General features: G+C 42.9%; 1 protein-coding gene across 1 annotated transcript in view; it reads left to right on the forward strand.

Annotated features, from left to right (window-relative positions):
• TINAGL1 (tubulointerstitial nephritis antigen like 1) overlaps positions 1-16,385 on the forward strand; it is a 61,611-nt gene that overhangs the window by 31,219 nt on the left and 14,007 nt on the right. Inside the window, exons 3-6 of the mRNA XM_069971317.1 lie at positions 5,584-5,647; positions 11,326-11,418; positions 13,808-13,922; positions 15,349-15,469. Of these exons, the coding sequence (XP_069827418.1) occupies positions 5,584-5,647; positions 11,326-11,418; positions 13,808-13,922; positions 15,349-15,469 (393 nt within the window). The remainder of the gene's footprint in view (positions 1-5,583; positions 5,648-11,325; positions 11,419-13,807; positions 13,923-15,348; positions 15,470-16,385) is intronic.

Consider the following 16,385-nt stretch of genomic DNA (forward strand, 5'->3'; position numbering starts at 1 on the left):
ATTCCAGTCTAGAATACAAAGGAGCTACATTCGGCCTACACTGTCCACCAATATAGTCTTATTCTTGAGAATCGCGAAGAGGGAGATAATTGCAAGAAACAACGTCGATCAGCAGAAAAATTTAGATATACAGCTCAAAACCTTGATATCAGAATGTTAACAATTCAAGGCTGTGGTGATAGAGGAAAAGGCATTGTGATAATTCCATACCAAAGTTATCTGATTAAAAAAAAAATGTTGGCTGATTTAGGGAAGGAGTAAAAAGATTCTTTTAAGGCAGAATTCTTGAACCAGTAACTAAGGACCACCAATAGAATTCCCGCCCCCTTAGGCTATGCTTCCGTATTTGCGAGAACTGCTGAGATAATGCACTAAACTAACACAATTTTTCTATTGCGATTGATAAGTGGAAGATGGTAAAACATGATTTAGCAACAGTCTTCATTATAAACAATCGGATGCTCCTGGTAATACTGATCACAGTGCGGCCCAGACAGTTTAGGTTCTGAATATGTCAACAAAGAAAGTCAGCAAAAACAGAAACACAGCTTAAAGCGAAAGTACCAGCAGTCTTTAATATGGATAGAACAGCGCCGACGCAGAGAAAGCGGTGCTGCGGTTCTTATTTTGAACCGCGGCCCGGTTGCCGCTTACAGCGCCATCCTATTCTCGGGCACGGCCAGGGTCGAAGCACTGGAGGTGGAACGGCCCGTCCCCAGTGGGAGGAAATCCCTGCCCCTCCATTGATTCCAGAAAAGGACGGGCTTCTCTGCACCGGCGCCGTTCTATCCATATGAAAAGCTTAAAGTGTACTGCTGGTACATTCGCGTTAAAGGCTCATTACGCGTTCCATAAGCTGTCCGTAGCCGGAAACCCATAGCTATGGACAGACTATGGAAGTTCGCTGTTCTATGGATCAAGGCTCCCGTACACTTACAGAACGTATAAACAGGACCATTTTAATGAATGCATCTGTAGTTCTGCCTGTAATTGCTAGTCCGCAATTACGGGTGCACTATGGAATGTATGAATTTAGCCGTAGGCTCCATGCACGCTTCTGTGAATTTATCAGGATTTCTTCTCTATACAAGTGATAGAGGAGACAAATAATAAAATAACAAAATCAAAACACATTACATGAATAATGTAAATGCCGAACTGGTACATTGGGATAGAGTACTCTGCCTGCGAGGGCTTACAATCTATAAGGGAAAGGAGACAGAGGGTAAAGTGCAGCCAGTAAAGTGTGATGCAGAATTATTATAGCTTGTAGCCTAGTTTGAAGAGATGGGTTTTCAGGTTACTTTTGAAGGACTTGATGGTGGATGAGAGCTGGACGTGTCGGGGTAGTGACTTTCTGAGTATGGAGGATGCTCGGGCAAAGTCTTGGAGGCGGTTGTGTGAGGTACAAACCAGGGGGAGCACAAAAGGAAGTCACTGGAGGATTGGAAGTTGCATGAGAGATGGTAGAGGTGGTCAGAGATATACGGAGGGGACAGGTTGTGAACGGCCTTGTATGTCATGTCAACAATTTAAAATCAATGCGTTGAGCTATGGGGAGCCAGTAAAGGGATTGGCTGAGAGAAGAGGCAGAGCGAGGGGAGAGGTGGATTAGTTGGGCAGCAGAGTTACGGATAGACTGGACGGGAGCAATGGTGGTAAATGGAAGACCACAGAGGAGGATGTGCAAGTAAGAGATATTGAGCGCATGTACCAGCAGTTTTGTTGAGTCTAGAGCCTAGAGCCTCAGATAGGGTCCAATGACTCCATCGCCTCCTAGTAGTCTGGCTGCAAGATGCTAATGAGTTATTACCATCATCCACCAGAGTGGTGAATAGAGCGCTAGTTAGGCATGTCACAGACAGAACAAACAATCATTAACTTCAATGACTCACAGCTGAAGTCTTCTGTTTGTAGTTCTTTGCTTGTGTTGTCTTTTCCATGTAGCCAAGAATGTCATAAAGAATTTTTCCAGCTGTAATTCGCTTCTGCAAAGTGCTCCCTGGCACCTTTGGCTCATTAGATTTTTTCTTTGTTTGTTTTGAAGCAAATATTCACCCTTTTTTAGTAACATAAGCGACTTATCCTGCCTCCTACAACCCTCTAATAAGGCTGGCCTATTGCCACCAATACGGCAGAAAGAAATGTCTGCTCTTCGGGCATGCTCCAGAACGTTAAACTTTACATATTGACAGGGTGCTATATCATTTAAACATCCCTTCAAGGGAGAAGATATACAAAAAATGCAATACCTAGCCATACTTACCTGTCTACGCACCTCCCCAAGCTCTCCTGTGCCAGCTCTTGTGTGTCCCCTCCTCACTGGCACTGTCCTGCTGCAGCCAGTGATTGGCTGGGCAGCCTGCTTGACATTTTACACCAGAGAATTAAAGCATTTTTCTATGTTATGAAAATACAGATAGATAAAAAGGTACCAGGTGTCTCCTTCACCTGACTGCTATTTGACAGTGTCCGCAGATTCACTTTAATGCTGTTGTTTCCACTTGTATCTCAGACTCAATGTACCTTACTATTCTTGTTTCCTAGCAAAATGCTGAACTGTCTTTGTTAAAATCACACTAAATGTCCTCGGCATTACCACTGTGCAGTAATATAGAAATTTTAAGGTGGAAGAAAGTCAGGTGTCAACCAAAATTAAAGAAATAGATAGATAGATAGATAGATAGATAGATAGATAGATAGATAGATAATATATGTGTGTGTTTGTGTTTACACACAATACAAAATAGCAGTTTATCACTTTCCGTACCACAACGTAACTGTTTTGACCTTTGGAATCTCAATATATAATCTAGTTACGAGTATTGTGCGGTCTAAAGGCCCATTCACATGCCTAAAAAATGCTGTCCTTGTACAGACAGTACATACCTCCCAACCGTCCCGGATTTCGCGGGACAGTCCCGTTTTCGGGGTGCTGTCCCGCGGTCCCGGAACGGCCCCCCGTGTCCCGCAATATATGTGGCCCCAGCGAAAAAAACAATAAACCAATAACTCACCTGTCCTCCGGTCCCAGCAGCTCCTCTCCCGGCAGAGCGCGCACTCCCGTCATCCTCCGGGGCGGGCAGCGGAGTACAGAGTCACTGACAGTACCGGAAGTAATTCATATAGAGGCTGCAGGTCACTTCCGGCACAGTCAGTGACTCTGTACTCCGCTGCCCGCCCCGGAGGATGACGGGAGTGCGCGCTCTGCCGGGAGAGGAGCTGCTGGGACCGGAGGACAGGTGAGTTACTGTTTTTTTGTTTTTTCCGCTGGGGCCACACTAATGGGGGGTATTGGCTACTCTGTGGGGCGCTATATGGGGGCATTGGATAATATGTGGGGCACTATATGGGGGATTGGCTACTATGTGGGGCATATATGGGGCATTGGATAATATGTGGGGCACTATATGGGTTATTGGCTACTATGTGGGGCATATATGGGGGCATTGGCTACTATGTGGGGCACTATATGGGGGATTGGCTACTATGTGGGGCACTATATGGGGGATTGGCTACTATGGGGCATATATGGGGGATTGGCTACTATGTGGGGCATATATGGGGGCATTGGCTACTATGTGGGGCATATATGCGGGATTGGCTACTATGTGGGGCATATATGGGGGATTGGCTACTATGTGGGGCATATATGGGGGCATTGGCTACTATGTGGGGCATATTTGGGGGCATTGGCTACTATGTGGGCTCTCTATGGGGGTTTGGCTACTATGTGGGGCACTCTATGGCGGATTGGCTACTATGTAGGGCACTATATGGAGGGATTGGCTACTATGTGGGGCACTATATGGGGATTGGCTACTATGTGGGGCACTATATGGGGATTGGCTACTATGTGGGGCACTATATGGGGGGATTGGCTACTATGTGGGCATATATGGGGGATTGGCTACTATGTGGGGCACTATATGGGGGCATTGGCTACTATGTGGGGCACTATATGGGGGATTGGATAATATGTGGGGCACTATATGGGGGCATTAGCTACTATGTGGGGCACTATGTGGGGATTGGCTACAATGTGGGGCACTATGTGGGGATTGGCTACTATGTGGGCACTATATGGGGGGATTGGCTACTATGTGGGGAACTATATGGGGGGATTGGCTACTATGTGGGGTACTATATGGGGGCATTGGCTACTATGTGGGGCACTATATGGGGGCATAGGCTACTATGTGGGGCTCTATATGGGGGCATTGGCTACTATGTGGGGCACTATATGGGGGCATTGGATACTATGTGGGGCACTATATGGGGGATTGGATTCTATGTGGGGGATTGGACACTATGTGGGGGATTGGACACTATGTGGGGCACAATGTGGGGGATTGGACACTATGTGGGGCACTATGTGGGGGATTGGATACTATGTGGGGCATATATGGGTGCATTGGATACTATGTGGGGCATATATGGGGGCATTGGATACTATGTGGGGCATATATGGGGGCATTGGATACTATGTGGGGCACTATAATGGGGGATTGGATACTATATAGGGCATTTTTGGGGGGATTGGATACTATATAAGGCACTATTCAGTCAGCAGCATGTGGTGACTGTAGGGGAGTGGCTATGGAGGGTTGCTATGGAGGGTTGCTATGGGGGCGTGGCTATGGAGGGGCACTATGGGGGTGTGGCTATGGAGGGTCGCTATGGGGGCGTGGCTATGGGGACCGCGGCACACATGTCCCTCTTTGCTCTTTGCAAAAGTTGGGAGGTATGCAGTATTCTGCAGACCGGACCTCGGAGCTCCTGGTATCAGCATTCATTTTGAAGCTATTGAGACACTTTATAGCAGGTAGGCCCCTCAGGGCCCCCATAAAGTCTAGCCCCCCCCCCTTCGCATTAATAAAGTAGTTTGGCCTATCTGGTATTTTGCCTTCTCCTGTAGTATTCCGGTAGTATTCCTTATGTAGGCATCCCCCCTGTAGGTAATTCTTACCTGGCAGTAAGCCCCCCATGTAGATTATACCCAACCCCCCAACCCCCGAGTAGGCAAAGAAAAAGAACAAACACCGATATGCACATGGTTGCAATGCAGTGCAGTCCACCAGCGTCTCCTCTTCCTCCCCGCCCTGAGAGAGTACATGAGTGATGAGAGTGGCTTCTTGTGACTGCAGTTATGATGTTGCCCGTGGCTACAAGAGTGATTGGCGCGGTGGGAAGTCATTGTCAATCAGAACGCGCATTTTACTGTAAGCGCTTAGCAAGAGTTTCCCCCGGTGGGTCAGCCTGAGCCTGATGCTAGGGTTAAGACCCTCACCGATCTGATATTGATGACTGGAAGGTCAATGATAGCTTGCCTTGAAAACCCCCTTTAAACCAGTCAGCTTGTTCTTTATTTTTTTACTTGCCATGTGATGCCACCTAAGCGCTCCAGCTTTTCTGATGCCGGATACTGATGTGCAAAATCGTTCTGGTTAAATATATCTAATTGTGTATGGATGTGTTCTTATTTGAGATTATGTGAAACAAAAGCCTTACTATATAAATGATCGGTATATTCGTACTTTCTGTCGGTGACCACTCCTAATAACTAGGCCTCTTTTCTTCCAGTATGTGTTAAACAAGGCAAGTACTATCCAAACGGAGCAACTTATCAAGACAACTGCAATCGATGGTAAGCCGGAAATATTCTTAACATTATCTATCATAGATGTATGAAGATCTATCCCTATATAGTCAGCTACACACTCAAGCAGGCCATAGGTTTTGGATTACTACGGATCCCAAGTACAGCAGTGTGCATGAGGGTCTATGTTGTAGGTCCAAAAGGCCGATGAATCGGAAGGGCACAAGTACAAGAACATTTCTAAAGCTTGGAGACTTTGGGACTTACAATAGTCATGGTAGAATGACAGACTGGCGCTGGCTGCGTGACATCGGGAAGAGGAGCATAGAACAACACTTATTTGGATCACTAGTTCTGACTTTATGAGAAAGTGAGAAAAAAAAGAATATGCAGTTAAACATGTTCGTGGCATCTGGCCACAGTTTGCTAAACAAGATGTAAAATATAGTCTGAAATAGAAGTCAAAGGGGCTATCATTTTCATTCAAATCAACTGGTTTTAGAAAGATATATAGATTTGCAATCTACTTCTATTTAAAAAATCTCATGTCTTCCAGTACTTTTCAGCTGCTGTATGTCCTGCAGGAAATGTTGTTTTCTTTTCACTCTGACACAGTGCTCTCTGCTGCCACCCCTGGCCGAGACAGGAACTCTCCAGAGCAGTAGCAAATTCCCATAGAAAACCTCTCCTGCTCTGGACAGTTCCTGACATGGACAGAGGTGGCAGCAGAGAGCACTGTATCAGATTGAAAAGAAAACATTTGCTGTAGGACATGCAGCAGCTGATAAGTATGAGAAGACTTAAGAGTTTTAAATAGAAGTAAATTAAAAATCTATATAACTTTCTGAAACCAGTTAATTTGAAAGAAAGAGTTTTTCGCTGGAGTACCCCTTTAAAAAAATGCGGGGAAAATATAGGGAATCCTACTGTAGTGTGCAAGAAAACTGCAAGGTAACACTAAGGGTACTATTACACCAACAGATCTGACGACAGATTATCTGCCAAAGATTTGAAGCCAAACCCAGGAACTGACTATAAACAGAGAACAGGTCATAAAGGAAAGACTGGATTTCTCCTCTTTTCAAATCCACTCCTGGGTTTGGCCTCAAATCTTTGGCAGATAATCTGTCGTCAGATCTGTTGGTGTAATAGGGCCCTTAGTTACCTGCAGGATAGTGACTCTATAAACCCTTGTGTATCTGAAAGTTCCTGAAAAGCTAATGGAGGGACATGGATCTCCCTTAGTTACTTAGGGTTCTTGGAAAGGGAACTCTTTATGCTGCTTTGAATGAGGCCTAAACTAGTAACAAAAACGGTATATGCCACGTCGTCAGATGGGACATCTTTAGATATGGCTACTTAAAGGTGCAGAAAAATAGAATTTAAGCTACACATCTGTTGTTATGTATTAGGGATATGTTTCATCAGAATCTAAATAATCCATGAATCTAGCAGTCCATCTCTCCCTCCTGCTTACAGTATCCAGTGATTACTGTAGCTCTGTATGGGACATTCGCCTTTAACCCAGTAATTTTCTCCAGAGACAGAGATCTAATTTGATTAGGAATTCTGGCAGGATGACAGAGGAAAAACTCACTGTAATGTTCTCTCTGAGTTGACTGGAAACAGAAGGGGGGAAAAAGTATTTCTTCACCCATAACTGTACGTCAGGACATACAAGCCCCTATACATGTGACAATTCACGAAAAGAACATTTAAAGGTAAAGGCTACTGAATAAAGTATGGGGCGATGGTGATCCGATTAAAATAAAAAAAAAAGGTTTATGCTCTTCATTTCCATCATCCGTCTCTGATCATTACTTGCATCATTGGGTTTTCATCAGTCTAAAATGATGTCATCGTTGAAGAGTTCCTTTAACTATGTCATTGAGTAACCTTATTCATCAGGGACATCAGAAGACAAAGACCAGTGACAAAGAATGATCCGGACATCCTCTGTGTACAGCATCGCCCAGCGTGAGCTCATGATCAGCACTTCTCTAAACTAGCCCACAGGGAAATAGGATGACTGCTGTGTACAGCATATTCATGGTACCATCAACCCAGAGGGAGAGAGAGAGAGAGTTTAAAAATTAGATTCCATAACACTGCAGACTTTGGCTTTATTTCTGGGAAGAAAAAAAAACTCCCCCCCCCCCCCCCCCCAAATCTGTGAGTCCTTGAACAGATATTTAGTACTGATGTGAAAATTGAATCAGTATCTGTATCAAAAGAATAGGTTAAATGACAGATGGTAGAGTGTAAAGGTATTACTGTGTTCACTTGATCTTTATATGTCTTAACGTTATCCCTTAAAGTTTTCTCCCTACTAATAAAAGCCTTTCCCAAAGATTATTTATAACGGTAGCAGTGACAAATGTGATACAGACACAGCGCTATACAGTTAGCTTCCTCCAAAGTGTGGTGCAGTAACCTCAAACAAATGATGGTTTTTATATCAGTCATTTAAAGGGGATATCCGGAGAGTAGGAAAGGTCCTACCTATTCTGCTCTTCAGCGCTCCACGCCCTCCGCCTGCCCGTCTGTGCTGATATCTCCGTATACAGGAGGGGGCAGCAGCATGTTGCAGGTAGCGATCCATAGCTGCCTGTTGTTACAAATGTCACTGCGGCATTGGACATCAATTAGACATTGTCACAGCATGCAAAACATGCTCCTGCTGCCCTCTCATCTGCAGAAGTATCAGCATGGACAGGCTGATGGAGGGAGTGGAGCACTGGAGAGCAGAAGAGGTAGGACCGTTCCTGCTCTCTGGATATCGCCTTGAAAGGGGTAGTGCGGAGTTTAAAAATTAAAGCGATTGCATAACTGTGCTCAGCCAATCGCGGCTGAGCATCTGATGACGTGGCAGAGGGGGGCCGGCATGAGGGATGGCTGGAGCGGTCTGGCCGGCCTCCCGAAGATGACGTCGTTCGACCCAAGATGGCGCCCAGGGTCGACAGTAATCTGGTGAGTTTACTGCACCACACTTCCGAGGGTAGGGGGAACACGGGGAAGGGGGCCATTCACTTACATAACACACATTACAAAGTTGTATAACTTTGTAATGTGTGTTATTTAGTGAATCATTTTTAAACACCGCACTACCCCTTTAAGGCTGCAAACAGCTAGATAGGCTGGCACCACTGGTAATGTATTCTGCTGCATGAATTAATTCTCACCATAGAATAAGGTGTGAACAAGGAATATAGAGTGGTGTGAGAGGACTGCATATGTACAATCAATAGAGGTTTACCCAAAGGCTTTAGTTGGCTTTAGCATGGGAAGCCAGAATGAGGACCTGTATTTGTAATGGGAAAAAAAACTTCTGCACACTGCTCCTCAGGGTAGTGACTACAGGACTACAGCAGCCAGAATCTCTCCCCACGGATAACCCATTCAACGCTACCAGGATTGAGAACATGTGTTGTAACCTACTAAAAGTTTTTCTAAGTTTCTAAAAAGTTCCAGTTGTACCACCTTCCTCCTTGTCTCTCTGTGTCTGGTTTCCATTTCACCTGCATCATCTTGGGTGACCTCGCCATCAACTACTGGGCGAACACAGCTCTGGGGGAAGCCACAGGGCAAATGTCCATGCTATTGACATATCAAAGAGACAGTTTGGTAAAGCCATTGCCCTGTGGAAGCCTAGCCAACCTGCATCATTCTTCTCCCATCACAGCTCGCCACTCCTTTGTCTGAGCTAGGCGTTAAGTAAACCATCAACTAACAACCAATCTCCCCTCCCGGGTCACTGCATACCTATCTCTAGTTCCTATTATAAAATCGAAGGTCGAGTGCTCATTACTCATTTTTCAATGCTCGGGTGCTCTACTAGAATAACGATTCCTATTGAAATCAATGGGACAGTCATGCATTTAACCAGGTGCCCCGTCTTCGGCAGGGAGAAATTTTTTTTATAGATTTCTTCAAGACACATTAGAGCTCTGTCTGTATACCAGCAATTGCTGGCATACCACCAGAGTTCTAATGTCGATTGCAGAAACCTATTATATTTTTTTCCTTATAATTTTTGTATATCCCTTCAAGGGACAAAATATCCGATGACTCGAATGAAAAAATGTAGTAGGTTAACTGTGCACCTTCCGTCCTGCCGAGCTTGTTTTCAATGGGGTTCGTTAAAGCACTTGAGCACTGAAAAATGTTCGACTTGAGTAATGGGCACTGAAGCATTTAAGTATTCGCTCAACACTAACGTATAGCATTGACTGCATAAAAATATATCTTTTAAATTTCTATGTTATTGTTATTTATTTGTTAATTTTGTATATCTGTGTTTGTTTAAATCTATGAGACTTATTCCAATACAAGATATATTTATGGAGACCCATTGAATGCTTAGTTGCCGTTGTCGCACACCGCTCTCCTTTCTCCATGTAGTAATTTAATGCAGAGAATCAGTGGGAAAATCAGTAGGGCTTAAACACTGAGATTCCCAGGGTAAAGCTTCTGCTAAACTTAGAGTCGAAGCCTTAAAAGGAAGCTAAAGTCTTAAAACGCATAGCGAAGAACAACTCCTAATCCTGGATCCCCTGGAGTTTGTCTCCTGCATAGCCAACTGTCTGCATGCAAACACAACATACCATGTGTACATCCCACTTCCATCCACATGGACACCCTCATTGGTATCATTCAGACTGTGCATTTGGGCACTCTATCTATAAGGTGGGATGACTTTCCGACAGGTAGAAGATTGAACATCAGGTCAGGGTCCGGTTGCTACTGATGGTAAATGTGACATCTACAAAACATTATTGACATGTCAAATTCTGAAGAACTTGACTTGTCTTGTAAGCAATGGTTCAAACCCATTGGAGATGATCCGAGCACCAGCGGTGAGCAAAGCCGTATTATGCTGCGTTTACACGTAACGATTATCTTGCGAATTTGCGCGATAATGGTCGAATTCGAATGATAATCGTACGTGTAAACGCAGCGAACGATCGAACGACGCACGATAAATCGTACATTTTGATCTTTCATCAGGTCATCAAATCGTCGTTCATCGTACGCAAAAAATTCGCAAATCGTTCCGTGTGAACAGTCGTTCACCGATTTAACCAATGTGTGAGATAGGCTTAAACGATCGCAAAAAGATCGCAGTGCGAATATTCGTACGATATATCGTACAATCTAACCGCTGATCGTTATTAAAAAAAAAATCGTAAATCCGACATCGCTAATCGTACGATCGGGCCAATAATCGTTACGTGTAAACGCAGCATTACCCTGTAGCATTTATGGCCAAAAGAACAAGAATCCTCACAGCTGTGTCCTATAATCTGGTGGAAATCCTCTCCGGCACACAGGTTGTACACATCAGTGGTAATTCTGTAGGATAATAGGGCACATAATGGAGCATTTACACAGACAGATTTATCTGACAGATCTTTAAAAAATCTGTCTGTGTAAACGCACCATTACATATAAACGCACCATTACATGGAAAGATTATCTGACAAATTATCTGCCAAAGATTTGAAGCCAAAACCAGGAATGGATTTGAATGAGGAGAAATCTCAGGCTTTCCTTTATTACCTGCTCTCTGTTTATAGTCCATTACTGGCTTTGGCTTCAAATCTTTGGCAGATAATCTGTCAGATAATCTTTCCGTGTAAAAGGGCCCTTAAGGTTATGATTTTACTCCAACAAATCTCTGATTTCACATTTATTAACAATATAAATGTATTCCTTTTCCTCCTCAGCATATGCACTCCTGATGGCAACTGGAACTGTGAGCAGAGCCCCTGTCTTATGAACCCAAGAATCATTGATGCTGTCAACCGAGGGTCCTATGGGTGAGATTTTTTTTTTTAATTCTATAAAGAAAAGATGCTTAAAGGGGTACTCTGGAGATAAAAAAAAAATGTATGTTTACTACATTGCTTTAATAAAGGGAATAAAGTGAATTTACTTTGTAATATAACTGTGTTTTAAAAAAAAAAGTATAATTTTTTAGTTACATATATATTTCCATTGACTGGCAGCAGTAAGGGGTGACATGGCCGCCACTGCTGTAACCAACATTTGTGTCGGGATCCCCTTGCTCTGGTCAAGTGCTGCCCAACAGCTCTATACAAAGCAGGGTCCCGTTCACCTGGATAGTTATCATCGCTCACTGTGCTAGAAGCTAGAGGCGGAGCGCATACTGACAGCAATCATTGCTGGACACATGTCGGGCAGCCTCCCCCGTGTGCTGTATAAAAGAATATACTATACCCAGGAAGAATGGGACCCTGCTCTGCATAGCACTGTTTGGCAGTGTTTGATCCGGGATCAGAAACTGAAGGGCTTAGATAGCCCTGCAGTTCCCAACACAAACTTGGCGGCAGCAGAGAGAGCCGTGCCTCCCCTTACTGCTGCCACTCAACGGAAGTGGATATGTACATAAAAAACTGTTTTATATATATATATATATACGTATATTCCGTATATTCCGCAGTTCTTATGCCGCCGTACATGTGCGGCTGAAACTACGTATACTTTCAAGCGAACGCATCAACCTCAAAACTACGAGCGTAAATATACGTATTGTGAACATAGCCTAATACTGTATTGTGTTAGCAAAGAAAAGTGTAGATTATGTAGATAGATTATCTATCTTCGGCCTGTCTTCACAGTTATCCCCAGAATACAAGTTATTATTGACGGGTGGGAGTGAGATTCCTACCAATGATAAAATCAGGGGTCCTGAGTGCAGCTGTTTTTATAGTGTGCCAGTAGAGTATGTGCAGTGCCATTCCATTTAGCATGGGACTGCTGAGGATAGCCGAGGACAGTGATCAGCTGTAATTGGTAGTCCCATAGCTTTTGAATAGAGTGACAGTACACACACTCAACTACCACTTAAAAGAGGGGGAAGGCTCAAGATCTATCCCCTAATCCGAAAGGTTTCTTCTCGCAGAATGAATTTGACTTTATTATCATCTAGAATAACAACTAGGGGAACAATGAATGAGGTGTAGGTGATCATCATAAACAGTTGCGGAGCTCCCGGAGGGTGTTCAAAATTAAGAGTTTAAGATATAAAACAAAAGGAACGAGGGGAAGACCTTGTGACCCCAGGGTATGTCCCTGGGAAGGGGGAACCCTGAAAAATCTCGAAGGGGGAAAAATGAGAAGAATATGAGTCCTGTTTCCTCTCTTGGACGAGATAAGTGGGGGCCTTTAGCTAGTTGAGGGGCAGTGGTGGTGGGGGTTTTGGTGGTTTACACCAAAAGAAAAAAACAGAGGTGCAGGAGTGAGGGGACCATCCACTTAACTCGAGAGAGTTAAAGGAGAAGTCCAGCAAAATATTTTATTAAAGTATTGTATTGCCCCCCCCCCCAAAAGTTACACAAGTCACCAATATACACATATTACGTGAAATGCTTTTTTTCCCTGCACTTACTACTGCATCAAGGCTTCACTTCCTGGATAACATGGTGATGTCACTTCCTGGATAACATGGTGATGTCACAACCTGACTCCCAGAGCTGTGCGGGCTGTGGCTGCTGGAGAGGATGATGGCAGAGGGATGCTCAGCGTCCCTCCAGTGCCCTGTGTCCCTCAGTGCCCTCTGCCATCATCCTCTCCAGCAGCCACAGCCCGCACAGCTCTGGGAGTCGGGTCGTGACATCATCATTTTATCCAGGAAGTGACATCACCATGTTATCCAGTAAGTGAAGCCTTGATACAGTAGTAAGTGCAGGGAAAAAAGCACTTTATGTGCATTTCCCGTAATAAGTGTATATTGGTGATTTCTGTAACTTTTGGGGGGCAGTACAATACTTTAATATAAATTCTCGCCAGACTTGTCCTTTAATAGAAGGGTTAATAAAATATCCTGTTTCCTCCTGGAGAAGTACGAGATGTAAAAGTGTAAACAGGAAAAATTGTTGATGCCTTTTCTCTTACTTACATGGTTGTTCCTAGTTGGAACAAATGATTTTGAAATTATGTACTTCCTTTTTAACGTGAAAGTTAAATAAAGCTATATATACACAAAAAACTGGCACTTGAGTCCCTGTCTTCATAATGGGTGGGGGTCTCAATGATCAGACACTTATTTACTAAACTCATATGTAATGAAAGACAGTCTTGGGATAATTTGGGATGTATAAATGTAAAAAATAAATAAATATATATATATATATATATATATATATATATATATTTATAATCTATTTATTGCTTCTTTTTCTGTAGATGGAAAGCTGGTAATTACAGCAAATTTTGGGGCATGACGCTCGATGAAGGAATCCAGTATCGGCTTGGAACAACAAAGCCGCCTTCTTCAGTTATGAACATGAATGAGCTACATGTGAGTTCACTATGGGGAATGATAGTATTTAGAGAGGAATTCAGATACTAAGCAGAATGTCAACAAATAGGTGGGAAACACGAAAAAAAAAAAAAGAAATGTCCTATGAGCCAGTAAAAGTAATAGTAGAGCTAACTCATGGTTTGCCGCTAGCAAATTGCCCTTAATAGTTCTGACTTTCCATAGTATTAGTAAGAGCTATCAGCCTGCTGTCAGGGTAATAATGTTAGCATGCTACTGTAATGTGCCACTTCTCCATCCTCCAGTCATTACTCTCTTTCCTGAGATTGGGGCCTGTGTGTGACTTTTGGCAGATCCCGAGAGGAGAAGCACAATACATATGTAATTAAGCCAGCTTTTTCAAGCAACTTCCACTCAGGAAGTCCGGAGCCCACTCCACTCTGAATAAATGGGAATGAAAAGAAACATTACTAGCTACTGTTGAGTGAACATCCCTTTTTTACCATTCCTTTGGAGAAGTAAGGGGGGGGGGGGGTTCTACCCTGTGACAAGAGACTGGAAAATTCCTTGACTTGGGACAAATGAAGTCACTTAGGACCCATAGGACCACATCCAGACACAGTCTGCCTATTTAGGAAATCCTTGTGCTCTTCCAAGTATATACGTCAGTGTAAATAGTTGGAATTTTTTTTAAGGACGGAGGCAGACTTATTTTGGTATCTGATGTGATTTGAAGTGAAAGTGAAGATTGCACAAAAACATTGATAAACATGTGTTGTATCCACTGCTTTGAGACATAGCGAGGATCTACATGAAACTAATTTTGCCAGCACTGTCTATTATACTATATTACTTCCGTACTTGTGTTCTGCTGGGATCAAGAACAGATTTCAAACTAAACTGCAGTTAAAGGGGTACTTTGGGCAAATGTTAAAAAAAATCACGGAGGGCAGGAGGTGACAGGAACATAATAAAGAAGTTATACTTACCCTCCCCTGTGCCCCTGCAGCGCAGCCCCAACCCTCATGGTCTCTTGCCAATATCATGGATTTCCTGATCCTGTGATGTCATGACCCAGCTCAGAACTGCTCACTCAGTCAGTAAGTGAAGGAGACGGGACACCTCTGCAGTCACTCACTGCGTGAACTGGTAGTTCTGCCCAGTGGTGACAACATAGGAAGTCGGGAGAACTAGGAGACCAGAGGCTGACAGTGAGCGGTGGTGCTGTGGCAGCAGGGGCACCAGGACAGGTAAGTATCCCTCCATTGGTATGCTTCCAACAACCCCTGCCTTCAGTGATTTTTTACATTTGCCAGAAGTTTTTCTTTAAACTTTTGATACTTTGGAAACCAAGAAAAAAAGATCCAGCTTATATTTGCTTTTTCTCAATAAAAATGAGTTTGGAAAAGAGTGAGAACCTAAGTATATCTGTTCACGATTGACTTCCGTATTCTCTTCTGTGCAGATGGACATGAAGAATGATGTCTTGCCTTCTTACTTTAATGCTGCTGAAAAGTGGCCAGGAATGATCCATCCGCCACTTGATCAAGGCAACTGTGCTGGCTCCTGGGCTTTCTCAACAGCAGGTCAGCTACTAAAAATACTTCGGCCCAGTCAGGACTTACAGTTCATTTGCAGTTTCCAAATAGTTTAACCCCTTCAGGGCCAACACATTTTCATTTTTCCATTTTCAATTTTTTTCCATACATTCTAAGAGCTATAACTCTTTCATTTTACCACCTATAGAGTCATAAAATTGCTTGTTTGCAGTAGCAACTGTACTTTGTAATAACTCCTGTGCAAAGTGTACAGTAAAAATGAAAAAATAAATAAATAAATAAATAAATTTGTGAAAGAAATTGTAAAAAAATTTGGGGTTAACATTTTTTTTTTACAGTGTTCACTGTGCGGTAAAAACGGACACGTTATAAGCGTTTCCCAGGTCCCGGAAGATTACAATCATACCCAATTTGTAAAGTTTTGTTTTGTTATGTTTTACTACATTTACAACATTTAATACTTTTTACAAAAAGAAATTGCTTTTTTTCACTGTACTGTGACCCCTTTACTTTTTAAATGTCTTCAGAGCTGTTTAGGGAGCTCATCTTTTTGTGCCATAATCTGCAGTTTTTATCTTTACCATTCTGGTGTAGATGGGAATTGTTGATCCCTTTCTATTTAATCTTATCTGATATGTGATATGACCAATATCCCTATATTTAAATAGTTCATCTTATTAGGCATGCACCAATACCAAATATATTTCTTTTCCTTTTTATGTTTACATTTTTTTTATATGGAAATAGGAAAAGGGGGGTGATTTGAACTTTTGTCATAGAAGTATTTTTTTTATTATTTAATTAAAAAAATTTTAAAAATTTTGTTTGTACACATTTTAAGTATCCCTAGGAATCCTTCATAAATAACCCTTAAGGCCCTATTAAACGAAACGATTATCGGCCGTATTTGGCCAATATGCTTGGTAATCGTCTTGTGTAATAG

Source organism: Dendropsophus ebraccatus, chromosome 5 (genome assembly GCF_027789765.1).
Source record: "Dendropsophus ebraccatus isolate aDenEbr1 chromosome 5, aDenEbr1.pat, whole genome shotgun sequence".
In the NCBI taxonomy this organism is placed as follows: Eukaryota; Metazoa; Chordata; class Amphibia; order Anura; family Hylidae; genus Dendropsophus; species Dendropsophus ebraccatus.